A 26,378-nucleotide genomic window follows, 5' to 3' on the forward strand; every position below is an offset into this window, starting at 1 on the left:
GTGCATGAGTCACAAAAACCCAGCCTGCAGGTGCAGCAGGTGGTCAGGAAGGCGAATGGGATGCTGACCTTCATAGCGAGGGGGATTGAATATAAAAGTAGGGAGGTCTTGCTGCAGCTGTATAGGGCACTGGTGAGGCCGCAGCTGGAGTAGTGTGTGCAGTTTTGGTCACCGCACTTACGCAAGGATATTTTGGCCTTGGAGAGAGTGCAGAGGAGGTTTACTAGGCTGATACCGGAGTTGAGGGGGTTGAACTATGAGGAGAGGCTGAATAAACTAGGCTTGTACTCGTTAGAGTTCAGAAGAATGAGGGGAGATCTCATTGAGACAGATAAGATAATGAATGGGATGGATAGGATTGAGGTGGAGAGGCTCTTCCTGCTCAGAAAGGACAGTAGGACTAGAGGGCACAGCCTCAAGATAAAGGGGGGGCGGTTTAGAATGGAGTTGAGGGGGAACTTCTTCACTCAAAGGATGGTGAATCTCTGGAATTCTCTGCCCGTTGAAGTGGTGGAGGCTGCCTCGCTAAATATATTTAAGACACGGGTTGATAGGTTTTTGATAGGCAAGGGGATTAAGGGTTATGGGGAGAGGGCGGGAATGTGGAACTGAGACACGACAGGTCAGCCATGATCTTATTGAATGGCGGGGCAGGCTTTAGGGGCTAGATGGCCTACTCCTGCTCCTATTTCTTATGTTCTTATGTTAGATGGTGAGATGCTTTCATTAGTGAAGAGTCCTGAACAAGGGGACACAGCTATAAGATAAAGGGTCAGTCAGCTGAAATCGAGATGTGTAGAAATGTTTTCTGGCATAGGGTGCAGAATCTTTGGAATGCTCTGCTCTGAAGGCTGGTGGAGGCTGGATCATTCGAAGTATTTAAAGTGGAGCTGGATAAATATTTGTTACACTGGGGAATAGAGGGAAATGGGAAATGGCATGGAGAAGAAGCTGAGGCCAGCAGAGATCAGCCATGATTGTATTGAATGGCCGGCTGGCTTGAAGGGTCTGATGGCCGACTCCTGCTTCTATTTTTTGTGTTGCGTTGAGTTCAAATTCCTTTTGTGCTATAAATCAAAATCAGTGAAAGCAGTGGTAAGTATTTTCAAACTGACACTGGTACACTGGACTTGAAATGCGTTGACCAGAACTGGATGAAATATCCCAGTTGCAGTCTAATCAGAACTTTACAAATGTTCAATATAGCCTCTTTGGTATTTCCCCACAATTTTCCCTTTCATTTCACTCTTCACTATTTCAGGAAATTGAACTTAGGGATTAGCAGGGTAAATGTGTGTAGTTATGGGAGTAGGGCCTGGGTGGGATTGAGATTGGTGTAGACATGATGGTCTCCTTCTGCACTGTAGGGATTCTGTGAATATAAATTACACAACAGACAAGAAATCAGAGCACGCAAACATATTGCTCACCAGAATGGCCAGTCATCTTTGAGAGCTGTATAGGAGCTTTCAGCAGCACATTTGATTTTGATGAGTTGGATGTACTGCTGCCAAGTAAAAGCAGAGAGTTACATTAGCTGTGAACCTGGGTGGTACTGAGGGCAGAGATAATATGCCATTGGCCTGAACTGTTCACACACAAGCATGCAGAATTTCTTAAATTATTATAATGAATGGTCATATTTACACAAAACCCTTAATGGACAATCACAGGAATTCAAAGCATCACATTGCAATGGTGTTTATTAGTTAGCCCCATTTGTTGTGAACCCACAACAAAATCCGTGCGTTTATAAGACTTTCTTTCATAATCTCACTGACCATGAGGTCAAACTGGATTCCATGGCAGTCATTCTCTAGTTGCTCAGAAAAGTTAAGGTGACGTTACCAGGCAAAGATTAATGTTACTGCTCTATAGAATGATCACATGGACTCGAAATGTTAACACACTTTCTCTCTACAGATGCTGCCAGACCCAAGTTTTTCTGTTTTTATTTCAGATTTCTGGCATTCACAGTATTTTGCTTTTATTAATATTACTTCATTTCATTTACCTCAGTGGAGATAGTGGTAGTGTTACTGGACCAATAATGGAGGACGAAGAAAACTGATTGAGAAAGGGAATAAATAGGAATGTAAAGTAACAAAAATCATAAAAATGGACTGAAAAAGCTTCTCTCGGTGCAAACAAAATGGAAAAGTTTGGCTGAAACAAATGTGGGTCCATTATAAGCAGAATCAGGAGAATTAACGATGGGGAACAGAGAAAAGACAGAAGCCAAGTGTGTTGTCAATGACAAGATACAAAACATCCCTCGGTATTGAAGATTCAAGGACTAGGGAGAATAAAGAATTGAAGAAAATTTGTATTAGTAAGACAGTTGTCTTGGTGAAATGAATGGGACCAAAGAATGGTCAGTCCCAGGACCTGATGATCTACATCCCAGTGTACTGACAGAGGTGGCTACGGTGATAGTGGTAATCATCTTAAAATTCTACAGATTGAGGATTTATTTCTGCAGATTGTAAGGTAGTAAATATCATTCCACTACTTGAGGGCAGTGGGGTGCAATGGAGGGTAGAAAGAGAGCGGGAGGAAGAAGAGAGATAAAGGAGAGAGAGAGAGAGAGAGAGAGTAATATGTTAGAACCTATATGATAAATGGACATGGATAATAATGATTTAATTGGGCATAGTCATCATGGAATTACAAATGGAAAATTATGTTTGACAAACCTGGAGTTATTTGAAAATGTTACAAACAGAATTGAGAAAGATGAGTCAGTGGACATTATATACTTGGATTTTCAGAAGGCTTTTGTAAAGTCCCCCACAAGAGGTTGGTTAACAAAATTGAAGCACGTGGCATTGCGGATTGGCTAACAGACAGAAAAAACAGAGCAAGAATAAATGGGTCATTCTTGCTTTGGAAGGCTGTGATGAGTGCAGTATCGCAGAAACACCCGCAGGGATCATCAGCATTTGGTCCTCAGCTGTTCAAATATATATCAATGACTTGCATGTGAGGACCAAATTTAATGTTCCCGAGATCACTGATGACACAAAGTTAGATGGAAATGTGCGTTGTGTGAAAGATGCAAAACAGCCTGAAGACGATTTGGGCAGACTTGGTGAATGGTTAAGAACATGGCAGGTGGAATATAATGTGGGCAAAAATAGATTACCCATTTTGGTAGGATGAACAGATGCAGAGTATTTCTTAAATGGTAAGAGATTAGAAAGTGTAGATGTACAAAACAACCTGGATATCGTCAGTAAGAAGATTAATGCTTTCCACCTAACTATGTGTCATCAGGCATTTAGGAAAGCTAATGGTATGTTGGCCTTTATCCCGAGAGGATTAAATTGTATAGAATCTTGGTCAGACAGCACCTGGAGTAGTCTGTGCAGTTGAGTCTGCCTGAATAGTGCAAGAGTTATTGATTGTTATGGCACCTTCATTCAGTCACCCTGTGCCACACACCTGCAACCTCAATATTCTGCAGCACCTGTGATGATGTTGCCTTCCAGAAGCTTCCAGAGAACCCCTCAGTTCATTTTTTTTCGTTTAATTTGGGGAATTGCATCTCCTTCCACATGAAAATGGAAAAACCTTGAAAAATAACTACTTGGTGGAGCTTGCATCTTGAAGGATTTCCCCTTTCTGCATTTAAATGTTTGTTTTTACTGGACCATTGACAAATATTGCAGTTTACAGTAGGTGGAGAAGTCACAGGTATAAAGTGGTATCCCATGATTCTGTAATATACCATGCCAACTCAACAAGGCACAAGCATGGCACAAGGGTGGCACAGTAGTTAGCACTACTGCCTCACAACACCAGGGACCCAGGTTCAATTCCAGCCTCAGGTCAATGTCTGGGCGGATTTTGCATATTCTCCATGTCTGTGTGGATTTCCTCTGGGTGCTCTGGTTTCCTCCCACAGTCCAAAGATGTGCGGATTAGGTTGATTGGTCAAGATAAATTGACCCTAGTGTCAGGGGAACTAGGAGGGTAAATATGTGGGGTTATGAGGATCAGGTGGAATTGTGGTCAGTGCAGACATAATGGGCCAAATGGCCTCCTTATGTAGTGTAGGAATTTTATGATATCTACAGCGCTCTGTATGCTGCAAGGGAAAACAGCTTTGCCGTATTCTACTTGGTACAGGTTTTGACAGTGGGCATTTGAAAAGCATTTCTTTTCCATCCACTTTCATCTTGCCAACTAAACATTCACAACAGTAAGCTTAATGAAAATATTTACTCACAGTTTAAGGGTATTAAACATTTTTTGACAAATCTCTCGCACATCGTCTTCATTTTTCGAGACCGACACCTCTTGGAGAACGTCACCAATTGCTTCAAAAATCTCATCGACCGATTCAAAATCAGCAGCACTGCTGTCCAAAACACCTGCAGAAGACAACACCTCATCCTTACTCAAGTGTTTTGTGTGACAATGTTTAGTAGGTACTAGCACTCAGAGAACATGTTGTACAACACACGATAAAATTTGACCATTTGACGCACCAAAGGTGATGACAATTTATCCGTATTGCCAGTTGAATGTCAGTGAAATGTAATGCCGGGTCTATCGATTTCTCATGCATCTTTCACTTAAACTGTGGAGCAAACAACACAATTACAAGTATCGTCCTTTCAAACTTGCATGTATTAAGTTTCTACTTTGTAGCAGACAGTTTCAGGGTTAGATACAGCTCTGTCACAGTATATTCTCCCCACGTCTGCATGGGTTTCCTCCGAGTGCTCCGGTTTACTCCCACACTTCAAAGATACGCGGATTAAGTTGACTGGCCATGCTAAATTACCCCTCAGTTTCAGGGGCATTAGTAGGATAAATATGTGGGGTTAAGGGGATGGAGTCTATATGAGATTGTGGTCGGTTCAGACCCGATGGACTGAATGGCCTTTTTCTGCAGTGTCGGGATTCTATGTTGTATGAACTCTGTGGAATAACATCTGACCAGTATAACACTGGGGTATGGAAATTATGGGGACTGATCTGTCATTGTAAAACACTAAGTTACATGTCTGTTGCCTCTGCGGGTAAGTGATGAGTAGTTTGCGGCAATGAGTGAAGAACATGATATAACAAATTCCTTCAGTGTGATTTATTTTTCTCAATTGCATTTCAGGACTGTACAGAACTCTATTAAATCACTTCAGTGATATTAATTATTTTTGAATTCATAGTTATTATTGAAACTGGCAGAAATCTTACCTCATGCTTAAAACAGATAATATATGGAGTTATGAACAATAGGGTCAGCACCGACCAATAAACATGAATAGCATGTTGGACAATTGACTGAAACAATGTTGGAGCTTTGGATGACAAACATCTCTTGGTGTTGTAATGTTTATTCCAATTCTAAAGTTGCCTCTTTTCTAGCTGCTGGCTCCATCTCTCTCTCTCTCCTTGGCAACAGTCTGTGATTAAGCCATGCTGGTCACAACCTTGATGCCATACTTGAACTTGAAACGAGCTTCTGGCCTCATATTCACACCATCACTTCCACCGATTTCCACCTGCATAATTCTTCCTAATTTCACCCCAATCTCAGTCATCTGCTATCGAGACTCACATTCATGACTTTATTATCACCAGACTGGACTATTCCAGTGCATTACAGGCACCCCTGCTGTTCTCCTTGACCTATATCGCATCCGAGTCAAGCAACATACCGACTTAAAAAATTATCATTCTTTTCAAATCCCTCCACGGCCTTGCCCTTCTATATCGCTTGTAATCTCCTCCAGCTCCACAACCTGCCATGATATCTGCATTTCTCTCATTCTGGCCTCGTACACATTGCCAATCATTACCACTCCTCCACTGATAACTGTGCTTTTAGTTGTCTAGACCCTAGATTCTGGAATTCCCTCCCTACACCCATCTGTCCCACTTTCCTCCTTAAAATCTACTTGTTTGGTCAAACCGTTAGTTATTTGGCCTAATATGCCACTGTGTTCAAAATCATTCATGTTCATAATGCTCCCTGGGACATTTCATTATGTTCAAGGTGCTGTGTAAGTTGCTTTTGTTAAGAAACAGCAAACATCCTTTCTAATAAATCAGTACATATTTGCTTTCATCATCCAATCTCTGATCACGATTGGCCACAAGCCTGTCTAGATTGAGGAATACATTCCCTGTGGGATCAAATATCAGGAAGAGGACCTCTAGAATAGTCAATTCTGACAGAAGGGGCAAATCTCTAAAATACTAAACTTGCTGAAGAGAAAACGCCAACAGCCCTGGAAAACTGTTCATGGTGCATGCCCCCACAGATGCTATTGCCGAGACGAGGATTTACAACTCAGCTTCCGTACAGTTTTCTCTTTGAAAAGATTCTGGTCTGGGTAGAACATCTACACAACACCATTTTCAGCAACATTAATTATCCCCAGTGATTTGTATGCCAAACTGTCAAATTAAGAGTGATGTGCTTTGTAGCGAATAGACATAAAGTGCCTCAAGTTCTATAATGTTCTATGTTAGGAGTTGTGGGTTTAAAAAAAAGTGATCTGCACACCTAGATTCAAATTAACAACAGATTTAATCTAGGAGGTCTTGCCTGTATAAACTAAACTAAGTAAAACAATAGCCTTTGCAACACCCTAATGACATTACCATCAAATGTGATCAGCTATTAAAGTCATTTACAACCATTTCAATATAACATCCCTCCTCTTTACTTCTGTGATCATGACAACAAATCACTACGATGTTATACATAGGATCAATAATACTCTACACAATACTCGGCACCATTAATTATTAGACAGAGTCAGAGTCAATAAGAAAGTCGACCAGGAGGATTTTTAGTTATTTTAGGCCGTATACAAATCTGGCTGTCCTTGACCTTGGAAGTATAATTTGGAACATCAGTAGACACTCCTTCTCTTGGAACTAATTCTGCATTATTCTCAGATGGTATAGTAGCATAGCCACAATCAGGCAACTCAGATAGAACTAAGACTTCCATAGTAGCATTCACAACACTAAGGACTAAAGATGTTGGTACTTCTGAAGAGGATTGAGAAATTATTTCAAGACTACAGTTGGTCTGCATGGCATTGCCAAACCAGTTCACCTTCTGTTTGAATCGTATTAAAAAATTGGACCCGTTTTTGATAAACTATAGCTGGTACCCAATTCTCAATCGTGTATAATTATGCACTCATGTCTCATCTAGCAACTTGAGATTCTTGTTGATGCTCCACAGTTTCTGTAGTTTCTGGCAGTAATAGACTAAATTTAGTTCTCAACATTTTCTTTAAGAGTAGTAGTGCAGGTGAACTTTGGGTAGTCATGTTTCTAAAAGATGTCAATATGATAATGAACCTTGTTCTTTTGAAGCTTTATATGCCTAATACAACTTATTTTGAGATAATCCTCAAACTCGTGGGATTAACTGTGAGCCATTATTGCAAACAATCTGTTCAGGTTTGCCAAAGCTTACAAAAATATTGTCAAATTTGTCAATAGTTTGTTAGCTGTAGTAGATCTCATGGTAACTTCTGGACACTTTGATTGTGCATCAGTGATGACCAAGAATAGATAACCCTCAAGTAGGCTAGCAAGATCTATTGCAATCACTGCTATGGCATTTTAGCCACCCTTCGTCAATCTGAACATTCAGACTCGGTCACCAAAAGTAACTAGGTGCTAATTCCCTCATCCAGACTATACCAGGATGCCCTTCATGTCGTTGTTCAAGACCTCTCTACGCAGACTGGGAGGAATGTTCAATTGGACTTCCCACAATAAACAATCTTCATCTTTGATGGTGAACTCAAGCTTTCTTGGCATATATGGTTCAGGATGCAGATGATGCATTCTGGCTATCATTCCTTTCAATACCATATCCATCACCTTACCCATCACAGGATCATGCCTGGTATGTTTCTGAATTTGAGGAGTTACAACAGAGAAATCAATGATCTACTAGCGAAAAATAAAGAACAATTGTAAATCTAGTTGGTGACATCAGCTCAATGGTAAGTCTGATAATGCATCAGCATGGCACTGATTGATAATACTTTACATCACAAGTGCATACAAATAAGATCAGTGACCATCTTTGCCATCAGCTAGCAGTTATTGAAGGTATGCCTTTATACAGCCCAAAAATTGTAATTAGGGGTCCATGATTAGTCAATAACGAGAAATGATGACCATATAGAATCATAGAATCCCCACAGTACAAAAGGAGGTCATTTGGCCCATCAAGTCTGCACCAACCACAATTCTACCTAAGCCCTAGCCCTGTAACCCCATGTATTTACCCTGCTAATCTCCTGGCTCTAAGAGGCAATTTACCAGGGCCAATCAACCTAATCTGCACATTCGGACTGTGGAAGGAAACTGGAGCACCTGGAGGAAACCCACGCAGACAGGAGGAGAACGTACGACCTCCACTCAGACAGTGACCTGAGACTGGGTCCCTGGTGCTGAGGGGCAGCACTGCTAACAATTACGTCACCACGCCACCCCAAAACTCTGTGAACCTGACATGATTTGAACATGCAACCTTCAAATCTGGAGTCAGACGAGCTACTGTTACACCACAAGCCCACATTATATAATGATGAAAACGCTATATGTCAAAAAGTATGCTCAATGCTTCTTTTTCTAGCAGAGCATAGATTCAGCACTAGTCAGAATACGCAAGACAAAACTATTAGTTGTTCTTCTCCCAAAGGCAAAATACGCGCAACTACTGACCCTGTTCCATAAGGTGAAGAACTGCAAGCAAGCAGTAATGATAGCTTCTGATTAAAATGAACCAGTACTTCAGATTTCTGCAAAGCATCTTTGATATCTTGTATGCTTTCTCACAGTCTGTTATCCAGCCCTATGACTGCTTCATGCATATCAAAATGTGCAATATTTTCAATAATATGGCTAAGTTAAGAACAAATTTACCATAATAACTTAATGATCCTAAAAAGGGCCTCAATTGCATCACATTTGTTGGATATGGTGCTTCTCATATAGTGGCCATCTTTTTAGGTGCTTTATGGCGGCCTTTACTATTAATAACACAACCCAAATACTGAAGTGACATCTGGAAAGAGTCACTTCTTTTTTGATATGCAGACCATGTGCTTGGAGAGCTTCCAATGTTGCTTCTAAATAATTCAAGTGCTCCAGTTCATTGGATCCTGCAATTTGAATATTATCCAGGTAACATACCACACCAGGTATACCATCTAAAATCTGGTCATTTAATCTTTGGAATAGGACTGGTGCAGATGTTATTTCAAAAGGCAATCTTTTACAACAAAAAAGACCTTTATGAGTAATGATGGTAAGCAATGTTTGTGATTCAGCAGTGGCAAGCATTTGTAAACATGCTTGTGTAAGATTGATCTTGCTGAATTTCTGCCCAACTGATAACACAGTAAACAAATCTTCAACTGAAGGAAGCAAATATTGGATCATCACATTACACCAGATTTATGACTGTTTAAATCACCACAAATGCGAAGTGAACCATCTGGTTTCATGACAAGTATGATGGGGGGGTGGCCCAGTCACGCATTATAACTGACTCTAACACCCATGTTAGCCGGTTGTACTGGGACAAATTGCATAAGGCACCATTCTTGCTTCAATATTTTTTGGTTGACTATTAGGCTTTAAGAACATAAGAACATAAGAAATAGGAGCAGGAGTAGGCCATCTAGCCCTTCGAGCCTGCCCCGCCATTCAATAAGATCATGGCTGATCTGTTGTGGCTCAGTTCCACTTTCCCGCCCTCTCCCCATAACCCTTAATCCCCTCTCTTATCAAGAACCCATCAACCCGCTTCTTAAAAATATTTAGCAAGGCAGCCTCCACCACTTCAACGGGCAGAGAATTCCAGAGATTCACCACCCTTTGAGTGAAGAAGTTCCTCCTCAACTCCGTTCTAAACCGCCTCCCCTTTATCTTGAGGCTGTGCCCCCTAGTCCTACTGTCTTTTTTGAGCGGGAAGAGTCTCTCCACCTCTATCCTATCCATCCCATTCATCATCTTATACGTCTCAATGAGATCTCCCCTCATTCTTCTAAACTCTAACGAGTACAAGCCTAGTTTATTCAGCCTCTCCTCATAGCTCAATCCCCTCAACTCCGGTATCAGCCTAGTAAACCTCCTCTGCACTCCCTCCAGGGCCAAAATTATCTTGAGTTTCACTTGAGCTCCCTTCTTGAGTCAGGTTTCTCTTCAAAAACACCCTGGTATTTTTCCAGAAGGTGCTGTCGGCTTTTTTTGATATCAAGCAATCTGTTGATAGCACTCCAATTAAGCTTCATCTTCTCCAACTATGAGCTTCCAAATAGAGTTGGAAAATTACCACAGACCACATGGAGAGGTGACTCCACTGTCCACTTAACTCTACGTGGACAACGATGCAGTCTTTTAACAGCATGATCTCTTCACCCTATGTCCTTACAATCACATCAGCTGGTTTTAAAGGAAGATGCTTAAGCTTTTGATGATCTGGACATTCCCTTCTTCACAGTCATAGTTCTTTTATTCCATGTTGTAAATCCTTTTCGTAGAGTGCAATTTATTTTTTTTCTTGAAGTTAACTCCAATTCTTCTGTTGAATATTATCAGAGGAAACTGGTCAAGCGAACAAGCTTTTGCAATGTGACCCACTTTGCCACAATTCTTGCATTGACTATCCTTGCTCCAGCATTCACTCACTGAATGGCTCATTTGGGCACATCTGTGACATGTTGATGCTACTTGATGACTTCTGGGCAGTTTCCAACTCGTGGATCTTCGTTCTTGTAACAAATTGTGAAGTTGAACCTGCACACTTGTTTACAGTGACTGGTGTATGTGGATTCTACCATAATCTTTCTGAAAATTTAAATACACTACATCCATTGTTTCACCCTTATCTATTCTACTAGTTGCATCCTCAAAAAATATTTCCTTTTCACAAATTGTGTTGATTTTTGTCTAATCACGTTATCTTCCAAGTGTTCTATTACCACATAATTTACATTAGATTCTTTCATTTTCCCTAATAATGGCAAAAACCTGATGTTAGATTTACAAGCTGGCAATTCCCTGTTTTCTTCCTTTTCTTAAATAGTGGGGTTAACATTTGCCACTCTAATCTGCTGGATCTGTTCAGAATTTTGGAAGCTGACAACCAATGCATCCACTATTTCTATGATCACCTCTTTCAGTGCCCTGGAATATAGATTATGAGAGTTTTTGTATTTATCAGCTTTCAGTCACATCAATTTCTGCAGGATCTTTTTTTCACCAATACTATTTTCCTTCAGTTCCTCTTTATCACTGGACCCTTGCTTTCCTAGCATTCTATGAAGTTTGTGTTTTCTTCTGTGAAGGCAGCAGCAGAGTGGTTAACACTGCTGCCTCACAGCGCCAGGGCCTGGGTAGATTCCCAGCTTGGGTCACTATCTGTGTGGAGCTTGCACATTCCCTCCGTGTCTGCATGAGTTTCCTCCAGTGCTCCAGTGTCTTCCCAGTCTGAAAGACTTGCTGGTTAGATGCATTGAACCGAACAGGCGCTGAAGTGTAATGACTAGGAGAATTTCACAGTCACTTAATTGCAGTGTTAATGTAAGTTTTACTTGTGACTAATGAATAAACTTTACTTTTTCTTTACTTTAGTTGTTTGTTTTGCCATGTTCTTGTTCTCCTTTATCAATTTTCCCGTTTTGGACTGCCTATATTCGTTGACCAGATCTGCAGTACACTAAGTTGATACAGGTCTTAAATGAATACGTAATATAACTGCACCCAAAATTTGAGCTCCAGCTTTAGAGGAAAACTACTGTACTGCAACAAAGTTTGGAAAGACAAATAGGAGGTAAAGCATTCCAAACATATAATTTTGTAGCACAGAAGGAAGCTAGTCCTCCCTACCTCTGGTATAACATTCATGTCCCAATAACCCACTGCACATTTCTTTTCCCCCAGCTTTGCCCTCCTACTTTTAAGGATACATGCACTTGAACACTCGAGTTTCTCTGTTCCTGGTTTTAAAGTTTCACCATTTAGTATATCATCTCCCCTTTGTCACCCTCCTAAAATCACTTCTAATGCTCTGCACAAGATTTTAATTTGCCACCTATCTAGCAAATCACTGACCAATGTACATCCTCTGCACTCAGCTACTCCCCTTCATGTTTAACTAAGCTCTGTGTTACAAGCAAATTTTATTCTTGTGCTACGTACCAAGTGCAGACAATTTTTATACAGCTGTGAACAATGGTCCTAATCCTGCAATTCTCATAGCATTCATTAAACGTTACCTCAATTTTGTCTTTTAGGCAACTCCCTGTCCATGCTAGAACACTTCCTTGAAAACCATGTGCCCTTGTTTATCACCAATACTTCAGTGAGACATTTTATTAAATAAGAACATAAGAAACAGGAGTAGGCCATCTAGCCCTTCAAGCCTGCCCTGCCATTCAATAAGATCATGGCTGATCTGAAGTGGATCAGTACCACTTTCTCCCCATGACCCTTAATTTGCTTGTCTATCAGAAACCTATCTACCCGTGACTTAAACATATTCAACAAGGTAGCCTCAACCACTGCAATGGGCAGAGAATTCCAGAGATTCACCACCCTTTGAGTGAAGTTCCTCCTCAACTCTGTTCTAAACTGCCCTCCCCCCTTATTTTGAGGCTGCGCCCTCTAGTTCTGTTTTCCTTTCTAAGCGGGAAGAATCTCTCTACATCTACCTTATCTAGCCCATTCATTATCTTGTACGTCTCTATAAGATCCCCCCTCAGCCTTCTAAACTCTAACAAGTACAGGCCCGGTCTATTCAATCTCTCTTCATAAGCTAACCCCCTCATCTCTGGTATCAGCCCAGTGAACCTTCTCTGTACTCCCTCCAAGGCCAATATACCTTTCGCAAATAAGGGGGCCGAAAGCCTTTGAAAAATCATTGTGGGCCATTCATCAATACATTATTTTCTCAAAGTTTGATTAAATTCATCAGACAACTTGCCTCCCAGAACTTGTAGCCTTCAACTAATAGTTTTTCATGAATATTAATTTTATCCCATATCATGATGTCTGGAATATTACTCCCTGCCCCAACATTGCTCTTTGTTAACTGCTTTATTTTTCTCTCCCTTTGATGGATTGGCCAACCTTTAGTCCTTTGGCACAACGTCTATACTGAAAGATGTTTGAAAGATTGAGAGGAAAGCCTCTGCTGTTTCTCCTCTGATATCCCTCAGCATTCTAAGGTGCATGAGAACGGCAACAAGCCATATATCATCAAGTACTGGATAAGCTGCAAAGGATATTATCTGAAAAGACAATTTCAGTTCACATACAGCTGATATATAGTTCAAACTCACTAAGCAAAACTAAAGGATCTGAAGGAATCCAATAGGAATAGGAGGAGGCTATTCAGCCCCTGAGCTTGTTCCATCATTCAGTAAGGTCATGGCCGATCTGCATCCAAATCCATCTAATTGCCTTGGCTCCTTATGTCTTCATATCCTCGTCTAACAATAAAAATATTGATTTAAGATTTAAAATGACTCAGAGCCCCAGCATCCACTGTCTTTTGATCTCCATGCAGGTATCACCCATTGTGTGATGTGCTTCCTAACTTCTCTCCTGAGCAACTTGGCTCTGATTTTAATGTCAGCTCCCCTTGTTCTCGATGACCCCACCGAAAAAGGTTTCTAGCAATCCTATCAATTCCTTTAGAAGCGTCAAATTCTCAATCAAACCATTCCTTCATCTTCAACATTCCAGGGATAAACCTTAGACATTTTTTTTGGAAGGATACAAAATGCCATTGAAGAACACTGCCACCTGAGGTTGAAGCCATATTATTGCATCGTACAGCTGACAATGACAACTCGGTTAAAACAAGGAGATTAGGAGGAAGAAGGGAAGAATACTTTTTAGACCAATGGGAAGAGGTGTGGTACAACTAACAAGGGAAGACCACTGAAGCACACATGGGTTCAATAGCAGAAACTGAAGGATTTAATTGAGGTGGGTATATGGGGATCAAGATATGGTTTTGCTTTTCAAAATTTTCATGTCATAAAAATAAAATACAATAGGGGCAAGCATCTAAATCTAGAAAGCTAGGGAGGTAGATGGAGCTAAATAAGTTGGGTTCAGATGAAAGGTTTAAAAGTACCTTTCCCAGTTGGGAAGTCGAAGATCGGTGCCACACTGCAACCTTACTCATGGTAGCTGGCAGCGCCCATCGTCACAAACAGCTTACTGACCTTAAAAAATCCAAGGGAAACCTGATGGGGATCATAGTGAAAAAAACAAGTCAAGGTCTGACAAACATTTGAATAGGTTTAGTTCACTTCAAAGTCTTGACCTTTCTGCACAGGGGAAAACACATTCACAGAAATTTCTGTGAATCTAAAAAGACAAATGACAGCTATTCAAAGAATCTACCACTGTATAACATCCTCATTTGCATACAGCAATAGAAACAACATCCTGAGAGGTTTAAAGATAAAGAAAAAACACAGAATTTGGAAGATACTGCAGGCCCAGAGTACAAGCTTGTGGAGCTCTCCAGAGCCCAGCCTGAAAAACCAATGTGAAGTATTGACACCCTGGCCACATTTAACACATATCCACAAACAGAAAATGCTGGAAAAGCTCAGCAGGTCTGACAGCATCTATGGAGAAAGATTAGAGCCAACATTTCAAGCCTGGATGACCCTTCGTCAGAGCAAAGGGCAAAGAGAGCGGGAATGGAGGAGTGGAAAAATGGGAGAGAGAAAGAAGGATTATGAAAGTGGATGAATGAGATGAAAAGAAGAAACAAAATGAAATAAAATAAATGGAAATGGGGTGAAGGTGAAGGGGAGGGGGAGAGTTCATGCTCTGAAGTTGTTGAACTCAATGTTCAATCTGGAAGGCTGTAAAGTGCCCAATTGGAAGATGAGGTGCTGTTCCTCTAGTTTGCGTTGGGGTTCGCTAGAACATTGCAAAACACCAAGGACAGATACGTGGACAGGGGAGATGGGTGGTGTGTTGAAGTGGCAAGTGACAGGGAGGTCTGGGTCCTGCTTGCGGATGGACTGAAGGTGTTCTGAAAAGCCGGCACCAATCTGCATTTGGTCTCCCTGATGTAAAGTAGACTGCATTGGGAGTAGCAAATGCAACATACCAAGTTGAAGGAGGTGCACATGAAGCACTGCTTCACCTGAAAAGGGTGTTTAGGGCCTGGGATGTTGAGCAGGGAGAAGGTAAAGAGGCAGGTGTTGCACCTTCTATGATTGCACTGGAAGGTTCCGAGGGCAGGGGTGAGGTCTTGGGTGTGATGGAGGAATGGATCAGGGTGTCCCAGGGAGAACAGTCCCTGCAGAATGCTGACAGGGGGAGTATGAGGAAGATGTGTTGAATAGTGGCATCATGTTGGAATTGGTGGAAATGGAGGAAGATGATCCTTTGATTGCAGAGGCTGGTGGAGTGAAAAGTGAGGACAAGGGGAATCCTATCCTGATTCCAGGGAGGGAGGGGAGGGGGTGAGGGCAGTGGCTTGAGGTACAGGTCAGATGCAGTCGAGAGCCCTGTCAACTAGATGGCCTACTCCTGCTCCTATTTCTTATGTTCTTATGTTCTTAACTACAGTGGATTGAAAATGCTGATTGAGGAAGGAGGAAGATGAAAGACGTATCTGCAGCGCTGCTCTGGAAAGTGGCATCATCAGAACAGATGCAGTGGAGGCAAAGGAGCTGACAGAATGGGATAGAGTTCTTACAGGATGTAGGGCATGAAGAGCTGTTGTCAAGGTAACCGTGGGAGTCAGTGGCCTTTACTTCATTCATCCATTTTTATCATCCTTCTTTCTCTCTTCCATTTTTCCACTTCTCCATTCCTGCTCTCCTTGCCTCCCCCTCACCCCTTTTCAGGCCAATGGTCTTAACCATCAGTACTCTGTACTGCCGTTCACTTATTCTGATCTCTTAATGGACACTTTTAGCACTTCTCTCAGCCATCTTTATTCTCATTTATATTCTGTTTATTCTATTACAGACGCTCACCCTCATTGTTTAAACCTTTTCTGATTTTCTTTGCCCTTAGCTCTGATGAAGGGTCGTCCAGATGCAAAACGTTGCCTCTGTTGTCTCTTCAAAGATATTGTCAGACCTGCTGAGAGTTTCCAGCATTTTCTGTTCTTGTTTCAGATTCCAGCATCCGCAGTTTGTGCTTTTACTTTAACACACATCCACTTGCGGCAATTGGTGGAACAATGTTCAATGCAATCCTCTCTTTCTGTTCAAAGCCAGCAAGACTAGGATTCAATGCTGCTCACTCTCCTCTCAGCAAAGGGAGGAAAAGCATACGAGGTTGTCCAAGCTTTCACACGGCCTGTTTAACAAGACACTGTCAATCCTGTTGTTTTTTGTTGTCTTTTTGTGTATATTGGCCTCCAATTGGCAACTGCAAGGTTGAAATTGGTAGCTCAATGCACCCAAAAAAAAAGACAGATTAAAAGTCGTCCCACCACTTGGTAACCTTTGAGCAATACATTCCAGAGGCTGCACCTCTTCATCAGATAAATGTATTACACAGAGGAATTTCATGAGCTTTATCGTCCAACACCTTAAGAAGTGAACACAATGTTTTTTAGCCTTATGAAAGCATGGTGCATTTGTTCCTCACAGTCTGATCAGCCATCCAGCTTTAGGGGCTACAAAATGATGATAGAGCTTCCTGACTGGGTTTCTGAGCAGAAAACTAAAACCTGATCTAGGTTTAAATACTGATGATTAGTAGCACTCCTGTGTCATGCTCAGTAAGTAGATGATACAGCAGTGCTCCTCAATCTTTTCCACTGTGACCTAGTTTTAATATTTAACATATTTTAACACTGGTGTTGAGTGGAAGGGCTGTTAACGAATGCTGTGGGGAAGGGAAAGAGTTGTTGAGCGGGGGCAAGGTTTTGTCCAATAAATGATCGTGGGGTCTCAGGGCTAAGAATTGTGCTTGCGTGGGTAATCGCAGGAGTGTCCCACAAGTCACCACGGTGCAATAATCTCCATGACAAGCATGTTCAAGGAAGTCCTGATTACCCAACCAGAGCGCAAAGCTGAACACCAGTTCCAGCAGCAAAATGCTTTCCCATCAGGAAAAAAGTTCACATCCTCTCCAGAGTCTCCGCTAGACAGCTGCCATTGCTGCCTCAGAGCTTGCAACTTCAAATGGTCAGCAAAGACACAGCTTGGAAACTCGTGTTGCAGTATGTTACAGACCATATTGAAATTGAAGGCGCTGTTCCCACTTTAGGCAAGGAGATGACTTCAGAGGGAAGACTTGGTGTTTGAGACTCTACTGTGTAGATCTGTTAAAAGACAATTCCATTTATATAGTGCCTTGCATGTTCACAGATCGTTGAAAAACACTTTTTTTTGGAGTAGTTACTCCTATTCTCACAGGAGCAAATTTGAACAGACCATCTCCTCTGAAAACAGTCACCACCTCACAAGGTAGCTTCACTCTTTCCTAGAGCATAAAAAGCACAAACAGCTTTTAAATTGATGAAAACACAAGAACTTCTGAAGATAAACACATATTAATGCCTCTCAACTCATGTCCCCTCCTACCAGTTTGTGCCAAATAATACTCCAGGCATACTTCATTCCTGCAGACAAAGAGCTTCGCCATTTGGACCAGTAGTGAACTGTCAAATCACCAATCCGAAAGGCTGGATTGAGCTTTGCCACTTCACCTTCCAGTGTTGTTGTTTTATGGGTTGTTCTGCAGTGAAAGCATCCAACAGCCGCCTTCTGCTTTGATGTGAATTTCTGAAGATATATTATTCATCTCATTCATTCAACCCAAGAATGGTTGAACATATCAGGCCTATACCCATTGGAGTACGAGAGGTGAGCTTATTGAAACATAAAAGATCCTGAGAGGATTTGATAGGGTGGATACCAGGAGTATGTTTCCTCATGTGGAACAGACTAAAACCAGAGGAGACAGTTTAAGAATAAGAGGTTTGCCTTTTAAGATGAATGGACATTTTTTTCTAAGGGTCATCACTTGGGGGAATTGTCTTCCCAGAAAGAAGTGGAGACTGGATCACTGAATTTATTCAAGGCTGTGAGGGGTGGGTCAAGCATATGGGGGTGCAGGAGGACACAAGAAAGGAGAGTCAAGACCACAACCAGATCAGTCATGATCTTATTGAATGGTGAAGCAGGTTCACCAGGCCGAATGGCCTACATCCATGTTCCTATGGTTCTGGTGTAATTAAGAGATAGGCAGCAGCGTTTAGGATGAGCTGAAGTTTTGAATGGCTGAAGGATTTGAGGCGGACCAAGACAGCATTAGGATAGACAGGACTCAAGGTCACAAAGGGATGACAAAGGTTTCAGCAGCAGAAAGGCTGAGGTTGACGAACATTATGCAGGTGGGAGCAGATGGGCTTTGCAATTGAGAGCAGACAGGGCCAGAAATCTAGCTGAGGGTTCTCCAAGAGGAGGCCAAGGCTGCAATCAGAGTAGTTTAGTTTGAGGCAGTGACTAGGGGAACAGGATTGAATAGATGGCTAGAATGAAGTGTGAACTTTGTGACTGGGGGTAGGGAGAATGCAACCAAAGCAAATGGTTTCAGCCATACCAATAGTTGATTAAATTAAATTGCAATTTGCTAGAATGGATTTTTTTCCAAGGCGGGGGGACTAAATAGTTACCAGGAAAATGATACATTTCCTTTCCCATTTATTCCATGGGCACAAAGACAAGTATCACATCACCTACCCCAAACCCAGAGCAGCTAAGACACACTGAGGATATGGCCAATTACAATTCTACAAAGAAATAAAATGAAAAAGAGTGGCCAAAGTAAACATTGGTCCTTCAGAGGATGAGAAAGGGGATGTAATAACCGGAAATGCGAAAATGGCTGAGGCATTGAACAGATATTTTGTGTCAGTCTTCACAGTGGAAGACACAAATAACATGCCAAAAATTGATGACAGGAAGATGACAGGGTTTATTCCCACTTGGAAATAAGTGCATGTATTAGCGAGAGGCAACATGGTTTTATGAAGGGGAGGTCATGTCTTTTCAAGGAAATGACAAAGGTGGTTGATGAGGATAGAGCAGTGGATGTTGTCTACATGAATTTCAGTAAGGCATTTGACAAGGTCCCTCATGGTAGACTGGTGCAGAAGGTGAAGTCACATGGGATCAGAGATGAGCTAGCAAGGTAGATACAAAACTGGCTCGGTCAAAGGAGACAGATGGTAGCAGTGGAAGGGTACGTTTCTGAATGGAGGGCTGTGACAAGTGATGTTCCTCAGGAATCAGTGCTGGGACCTTTGCTGTTTGTAATATATAAATGATTTGGAGGAAAGTGTAACTGGAATGATTAGTAAGTTTGCAGACAACACAAAGGTTGGTGGATTTGCGGATAGCAATGAGGACCATCAGAGGCTACAGCAGGATATAGATCAGTTGCAGACTTGGGCGGAGAGATGGCAGATGGAGTTTAATCCGGATAAATGTGAGGTAACGTTTTGGAAGGTCTAATACAGATAGGAAATATACAGTAAATGGCAGAACCCTTGAGATTATTGATAGGCAAAGGGATCTGGGTGTACAGGTACACAGGTCACTGAAAGTGGCAATGCAGATGAAGAAGATAGTCAAGAAGGCATACGGCATGCTTGCCTTCATCAGCCGGGGCACTGAGTTAAAAAATTGGCAAGTTGCAGCTTTATAGAACCTTAGTTAGGCCGCAATTGGAATATAGTGTTCAATTCTGGTTGCCACACGACCAAAAGGGTGTGGAGGCTTTGGAGAGGGTACAGAAAAAATTTACCACAATGTTGCCTGGTATGGAGGGCATTAGCTATGAAGAGAGGTTGGAGAAACTTGGTTTGTTCTCGCTGGAGCGACAGAGGTTGAGGGGAGACCTGATAGAAGTCTACAAATTATGAGAGGCATGGACAGAGTGGATAGTCAGAAGCTTTTTCCCAGAGTGGAAGAGTCAATTACTAGGGGGCATAGGTTTAAGGTACAAGGGGCAAGGTGTAAAAGAGATGTACAAGACAGATTTTTTTATACAAAGTGTAGTGGATGCCTGGAACTCATTGCCAGGAAGACGTAGTGGAAGCGGATACAGTAGTGACTTTTAAGGGGCGTCTTGACAAATACATGAGTAGGATGGGAATAGAGGGATGTGGTCCCGGAAGGGTAGGGGGTTTTAGTTAAATCCGGCAGATGGTCAGTGTAGGCTTGGAGGGCCAAAGGGCCTGTTCCTGTGCTGAAATTTTCTTTGTTCTTTGAAGGCTATGGCAGGTGAGAATCTAGAAACTATCATTATCATGAAAGAGGTAGTATTGGGCGAGTTAATGGGCTAAAGGTAGACAAGTGTCCTGGTCCTGATGGAATGCATCCCAGGGTACTAAAAGAGATGGTGGGAGAAATAGCAATTGCACTTGTGGTAATTCACCAAAATTCACTGGACTCTGGTGTGGTTCCTGCAGATTGGAAAACAGCAAAAAAGGTAGACAAAAAGGAGGTAACTATGGACCGGTTGGTTTAACTTCTGTAATAGGGAAAATGTTTGAATCTATTATCAAGGAAGAAATAGCAAGATATCTCAATATAAATTGTCTCATTGGTAAGACACAGCATGGGTTCATGAAGGGAAGGTTATGTTTGACTAATTTGGTGGAATTCTCCAAGAACATTACATGTACAATAGACAATGGGGAACCTGTGGATGTGGCGTATCTGGATTTCCAGAAGGCATTTGACAAGATGCTGCACCAAAGACTGCTACGTAAGATAAAGGTACATGGTGTTACGGGTAATGTATTTGCACGGGTAGAGGATTGGTTAACTAACAGAAAGCAAAGAGTGGGAGTAAATGGTTCTTCTGGTTGGTGATCAGTGATTAGTAGTGTGCCTCAGGAATCAGTGTTGGGACTGCAACTGTTTATGATTTACATAGATGACTTAGAGTTGGGGACCAAGCGTAGTGTGTCAAAAATTGCAGATCTCAGTAAAATGAGTGGCAGAGCAAAGTTTGCAGAGGATGCTGAAAGTCTGCAAAGGGATACAGTCTAAATGCGTGGGCGAGGGTCTGGCAGATGGAGTACAATGTTGGTAAATGTGAGGCATCCATTTTGGTAGCAGTAACAGCAAAATGGATTATTATTTAAATGGTAAAAAGTTGCAGCATGTTGCTGTGCAGAGGGACCTGGATGTCGTTGTGCAAGAATCACAAGGAGTTGGGTTGCAGGTGCAGCAGGTAATGAAGAAGACAAATGGAATTTTGTCCTTCATTGCTAGAGGGACTGAGATTAAAAACAGCGAGGTTATGTTGCAGCTGTATAAGGTGCTGGTGAGGCCACACCTGGAGTACTGTGTACAGTTTTGGTCTCCTGACTTAAGAAAGAATGTACTAGCACTGGAGGGGGCGCAGAGGAGACTCACTAGGTTGCTTCTGGAGTTGAGAGGGTTGGCTTATGAGGAGAGACCAAGTAGGCTGGGGCTATACTCACTGGAATTCAGAAGAATGAAGGGAGATCTTATAGAAATATATAATGTTATGAAGGGAATAGATAAGATGGAAGCAGGGAAGTTGTTTCCACGGGTGGGTGAAACTAGAACTAGGGGCCAAAGCCTCAAAATAAGGGGAAGCAGATTTCAGACTGAGTTGAGGAGGAACTTCTTCACACAAAGGGTTGTGAATCTGGGGAATTCCCTGCCCGGTGAAGCTGTTGAGGCTATCTCACCGAATGTTTTTAAGGCAAGGATAGATACTTTTTGAACAGTAAAGGAATTAAGGGTTATGGTGAACGGGCGGGTAAGGGGGGGCTAAGTCCACAAAAAGATCAGCCATGATCTTATTGAATGGCGGAGCAGGCTCGAGGGGCCAGATGGCTTACTCCTGCTCCTAGGTCTTATGTTCTTAATTCAGCCGTAAGGATAAGAAACAATGCTAATACAGCGAGGAATTTCAATACTCCCACTTGCAAATGCAAGAGTCAGCTCAAGGCAACCTAAGCATGTCCTTATCTCAGTTTAAGACAAAAGTGTTTAACCAAAAAAAAAGCTTACTTATGATAAATTTGTCCAAAGCACTGCCCCCTCAAGTGGAGCAGCCTGTTTTGAGTGCTGCACTCTAAGAAAGAGATGATGGCATTAGAGTGCAAAAAAGATTCATGAGAATGGTTCCAGTGATGAGGCACTTCAGATACATTGGAAAAGTTGGGACTGCTTTCCTTGAAGGACAGAAAGCTGAGAGAAAGGATCAAGAATGAGAGAGTACACATTTCAGGTAGCTGATAAAAGCAACAGCGACATGGGGAAAAATACTTCCACACTGAGTGGTTAGGGTCTGGAATGCACTACCAGAGCATGTGGTGCAGACAGGATCCAAATGAAACCCTGTCAAAGAGAATGGGACTGTCACCTTAAACAGAAAAACGCACACTGCTACAGACAGGAGATGGGGGAATGGCACTAGGAGAGGTGCAGACACAATGGGTCAAATGGCTGCCCCCTGTGCTGTAACAATACTGCGATTCTATCCCTAGATATTTCTGCTAATTTACAGAACACAGCAATTATTACTTGAACAGTCTGTATCAGGTGTTGACTGTAGTCACTTGCTCCCTTTTACACAATAGGTGATTCACATCGTTTCTTATTCATAAGGATATTTGAAAGACATTGTATCCAATAGCTGCCAGTTTTAAATTAAAAGTAAATTAAACACAGTAGAGTGAACCAGCACCTTACAAAAGGGGAGGGGAAGTGTTCAGGTAACAAATAAATCCGAGTTGCATCTTCCCCAACTTTGTGGAGTCAGCACCTGCGTAGTATGAGAAAGTGACAAGGTACAAGTCAGGAGTGTGATGGAATACACCTTCTCAAGGGCAACAAATCCTAGTGACGGACACATTGATTTATAAAATTAATTTTATAAAGTACCTCGGTTCAAATTTACCTCAGAATCTGACATACAAAATCTCACTTTATCTGTTGCGTAAATGTGCTGAGCCCCAAAACTTTGTTTCCTTTCCTCAACTTTATTTAAAATACACATTTGGATAACAAAGACTTTTTGAAGCAGAGAAACACCAATTCAGCCCATACGGTCATTACTTTTGAATAATCTACTGCCCATCACATTCCCTGCTTCATTTCCTCTTTCTCCAGAGACTCATTCAATTACTCTCCTAAAACATTTAGAATGGTCACTTCAAAGACTCAACTTGGTACCATTCTGTTCACCTTTAGGTGAACATAGCTCCACTTCTCTGACCTCCAGGCTGAAACTTTGCGATGTTTAAACTTGGAACATTGATATTGAAAAAGGGCCTGACGTTAAACAAATTGTTAAGCAAAACAAAATATGTCTCCACAGTGGCAATCCTTGGAATGGTCTCTAGAGAAGGGAAGTGAGGAGGTATGATGTTAGCGTATTCAATCGGTGGTTATATGCTGGAGGGTGGAATCATATGTTTCTGCAGAAGGAAAAGTATATGGGTTGATTCGTATTCCTCATCGTTACCATATCTTTGGCGGCCCCTGATCATTATTGCATTTTCAACCTCGGTTATCTACAGTTCTAAGTTTTTGTTGGGCTGGAAAACATCCACTCAGTCTCATTCAGGGAAGCATGATGACAGGTAATTTCCCAAGATTATTCAAAGACTTTTCTAGCAATCTGGCTGTGCAGGTAAACATATCACGCAATACATAAATACGCAGGATTTAATAAAATAAAGTTAAAGATGAGATAATCAACGATTATCAGAATTTTTTAAAAAAGGGTTGAATTAGTTGATCTCAGCCCAGGGATGAGGGGGGGAGGGGGAGAAGAAAAACATCAGCTGCAGTTTGCCTGGCTTCTCTGGTGGAGTTCATTGCCAGCTCACCATGTTCAATGACCCACTTTGGACAGTATACACTCATGCACAAATGACCATTTAGATGAGATAGAAGTGACAGAAGGATAAGCCTATGGGAAAGATGAAAACAGTCATGTGAACTCCCTCCCATCCACCCATGTATGCTATTTTTGACCAGATTCATTTAGGTTCGACTATTTCCAGACATATTCATCATGCTCAATGGAACTTTAGGAGATTGAATAGATAGCAGTCATGCTGTGACAGGGTTTTATGTTGCCTATGCCCTAACTTCCACCAAATTCCATTCACACATTACCCATGTTCTTTAACTACATTGGTTTGCAATCCAGGAATACCGCAAATTTAAAATTTGCATCCTTATTTTCAAATGTCTGTAGAGCCTCATCCCTCCCTATCTCCATAACCGCCTTCAGCTGCACCGTGCCAGGATTTCTGCCCACCTCCAATTCTGGTCTCTTGCGCATCCCTAATTTTAAGTGCTCCATTGTTGGGGACAATGCTTTCAGTTACCTTGGTCCTAAACTCTTGAATTCCCTCTCAAAACCTCTGTCTCCTTAACTATCCTTAAAAGCCATACTTTTTTTGTATTCATTCATAGGACACGGGTGTCGCTGCCAAGCCAGCATTTATTGCCCATGGTTAACTAAGAGTCAACCATATTGCTGTGGACCTGGAGTCACATGTAGGCCAGACCAGGTAAGGATAGCAGATTTCCTTCCCTAAAGGACATTAGTGAACAAATTGGTCTATCCAACAACCGATAATGGTTGCATGGTCATCAGTAGATTCATAATTCCAGATATTTATTTTATTGAAATCAAATTCCATCAACTGTTTCCCATTATTTCCTGTTACAATGCCAACTTTGGATCAATTATCCACCTTACTCTGCATCCTGAAGGTTTTTACTTTTTTGAGCAGTCTGCCATGTGGGACCTTGTCAAATGCCTTACTAAAATCCATGCAGACAACATCCACTGCATTACCCTCATCAATCCTCCTTGTCACTTCATAGAAACTGCAGCACAGAGAGAGGCCAAACTGGTCCGTGCCGACCAAAATCCCACCCAAGCTAACCCAATTTGCCTGCATTTGACCAATATCCCTCTAAAACTTTCCTATCCATGTATCGCCATCAAACAATCTAATTTGTAATGCACGACCCTCAATTAACAAAGCCATGCTGACTATCCTTGATTGGTCTATGTCTTTCGAAGTGACAGCTTACCTGATCTCTAAGGACTGATTCTAACAATTTGCCCACCATCAAAGAAAGAATTAACTGGTCTATAATTGTTTGACAATTCCTTTGTACCCTTTTTAAACAACGGAACAACATTTGCATTCCTCGGTCCTCTGGCACTACCCGTGTCGAGTGAAGATTGGAAAATAATCCTCAGAGCATCTGCTATTTCCTCCCTGATCTTCTTCAACATCTCAGGGAACAATCCATCCGGCCCTGGAGACTTTTCCACTTTCAAGGATTCCAACTCTTCTAACTCTTCCTCTCTTGTTATGATTATTTGATCCAACATTTCACACTTTTCCTCTTGAATTACTACATATGCATCGTCCCCTTTTGTTGTGAATAAACAGACAAAAGACTCATTTAAAGCCCTTCCCATATCTTCTGCATCTTCACACAACTTCCCTTCTTCATTTCTGATCGTTAAGGTAAAAGTGGGACCCATCTTTTAGCTCTTCATATACTGGTGAAAAAATATTGCCTGCTAATATTTTTTATGCCCTCACTTTGATTTTCTTATTCTTGATCCCTGTACTTTCTATACATCTCTCAGTGATCTGCAATGTTGAGCGTTCTGTAATTATCGTTAGTATTTTTTCCTATGAAACTTCCCTTGTATTTTCCTGACAATCATTGGGGGGGGGGGGTCGAGACTTTTCTTTCTGGATGGGACATTTCTGCTTTGTACCTGAAGGATCTCACTTTTTAGTGCTTACCACTGATTTATCCCTTAGCAGTCTTGTCCAGTCCATCTCAGCTAAATCTCTTCTCAGCTTTGTAAAATTTGCCTTTGAAACTTTTATTCCTGATTATCTCTGTCCTTGTCACCACTAATTCTAAATCTAACTGAATTGTGATCGCTCACTATCACTTCACCCACTTTCTCATCTTCATTTCCTAAGACTAAATCCAGAATTGCATTTCCGCTCATTGGGCTTGTCACGTATTATTTTAAAACTAGTGCGTTGTATAGTTTAAGATTTCCCGACTTTTATATTCCATTCCTTTTCAACTAAAGGCAAACACTCCATTTGCCTTCCTAATTACCTGAATTTGCATGCTAGCTTTTTGTGATTTATGCATGAGGACTCCAAATCCCTCTGTGCTGCAGCTGTTTGCAGTCTTTCTCAATTTAAATAATACTCAGCTCCTTATTCTTACTACCAAAGTGCATAACTTCACATTTTCCTACATCATATTCCATTTGCCAAGTCTTTGTCCACTCACTTAACCTACATTCCAAATGACACAGGT

At 41.6% G+C, this 26,378-nt stretch overlaps 1 protein-coding gene across 3 annotated transcripts in view; it reads right to left on the bottom strand.

Moving 5' to 3' along the window:
- abcf3 (ATP-binding cassette, sub-family F (GCN20), member 3) overlaps positions 1 to 26,378 on the bottom strand; it is a 118,007-nt gene that overhangs the window by 86,778 nt on the left and 4,851 nt on the right. The window contains exons 2-4 of one of the 3 annotated variants that reach the window (XM_080186098.1): positions 14,144 to 14,255; positions 4,232 to 4,376; positions 1,431 to 1,507 (exon numbers count right to left, since the gene is read on the bottom strand). In XM_080186098.1, the coding sequence (XP_080042224.1) occupies positions 1,431 to 1,507; positions 4,232 to 4,251 (97 nt within the window). In that variant the 5' untranslated portion in view covers positions 4,252 to 4,376; positions 14,144 to 14,255. The remainder of the gene's footprint in view (positions 1 to 1,430; positions 1,508 to 4,231; positions 4,377 to 14,143; positions 14,256 to 26,378) is intronic. The other 2 variants (XM_080186097.1, XM_080186096.1) reach the window with 2 other exon arrangements.

This window comes from Carcharhinus amblyrhynchos, chromosome 3 (assembly GCF_965287045.1).
Source record: "Carcharhinus amblyrhynchos chromosome 3, sCarAmb.v2.hapA, whole genome shotgun sequence".
NCBI classification, from domain to species: Eukaryota; Metazoa; Chordata; class Chondrichthyes; order Carcharhiniformes; family Carcharhinidae; genus Carcharhinus; species Carcharhinus amblyrhynchos.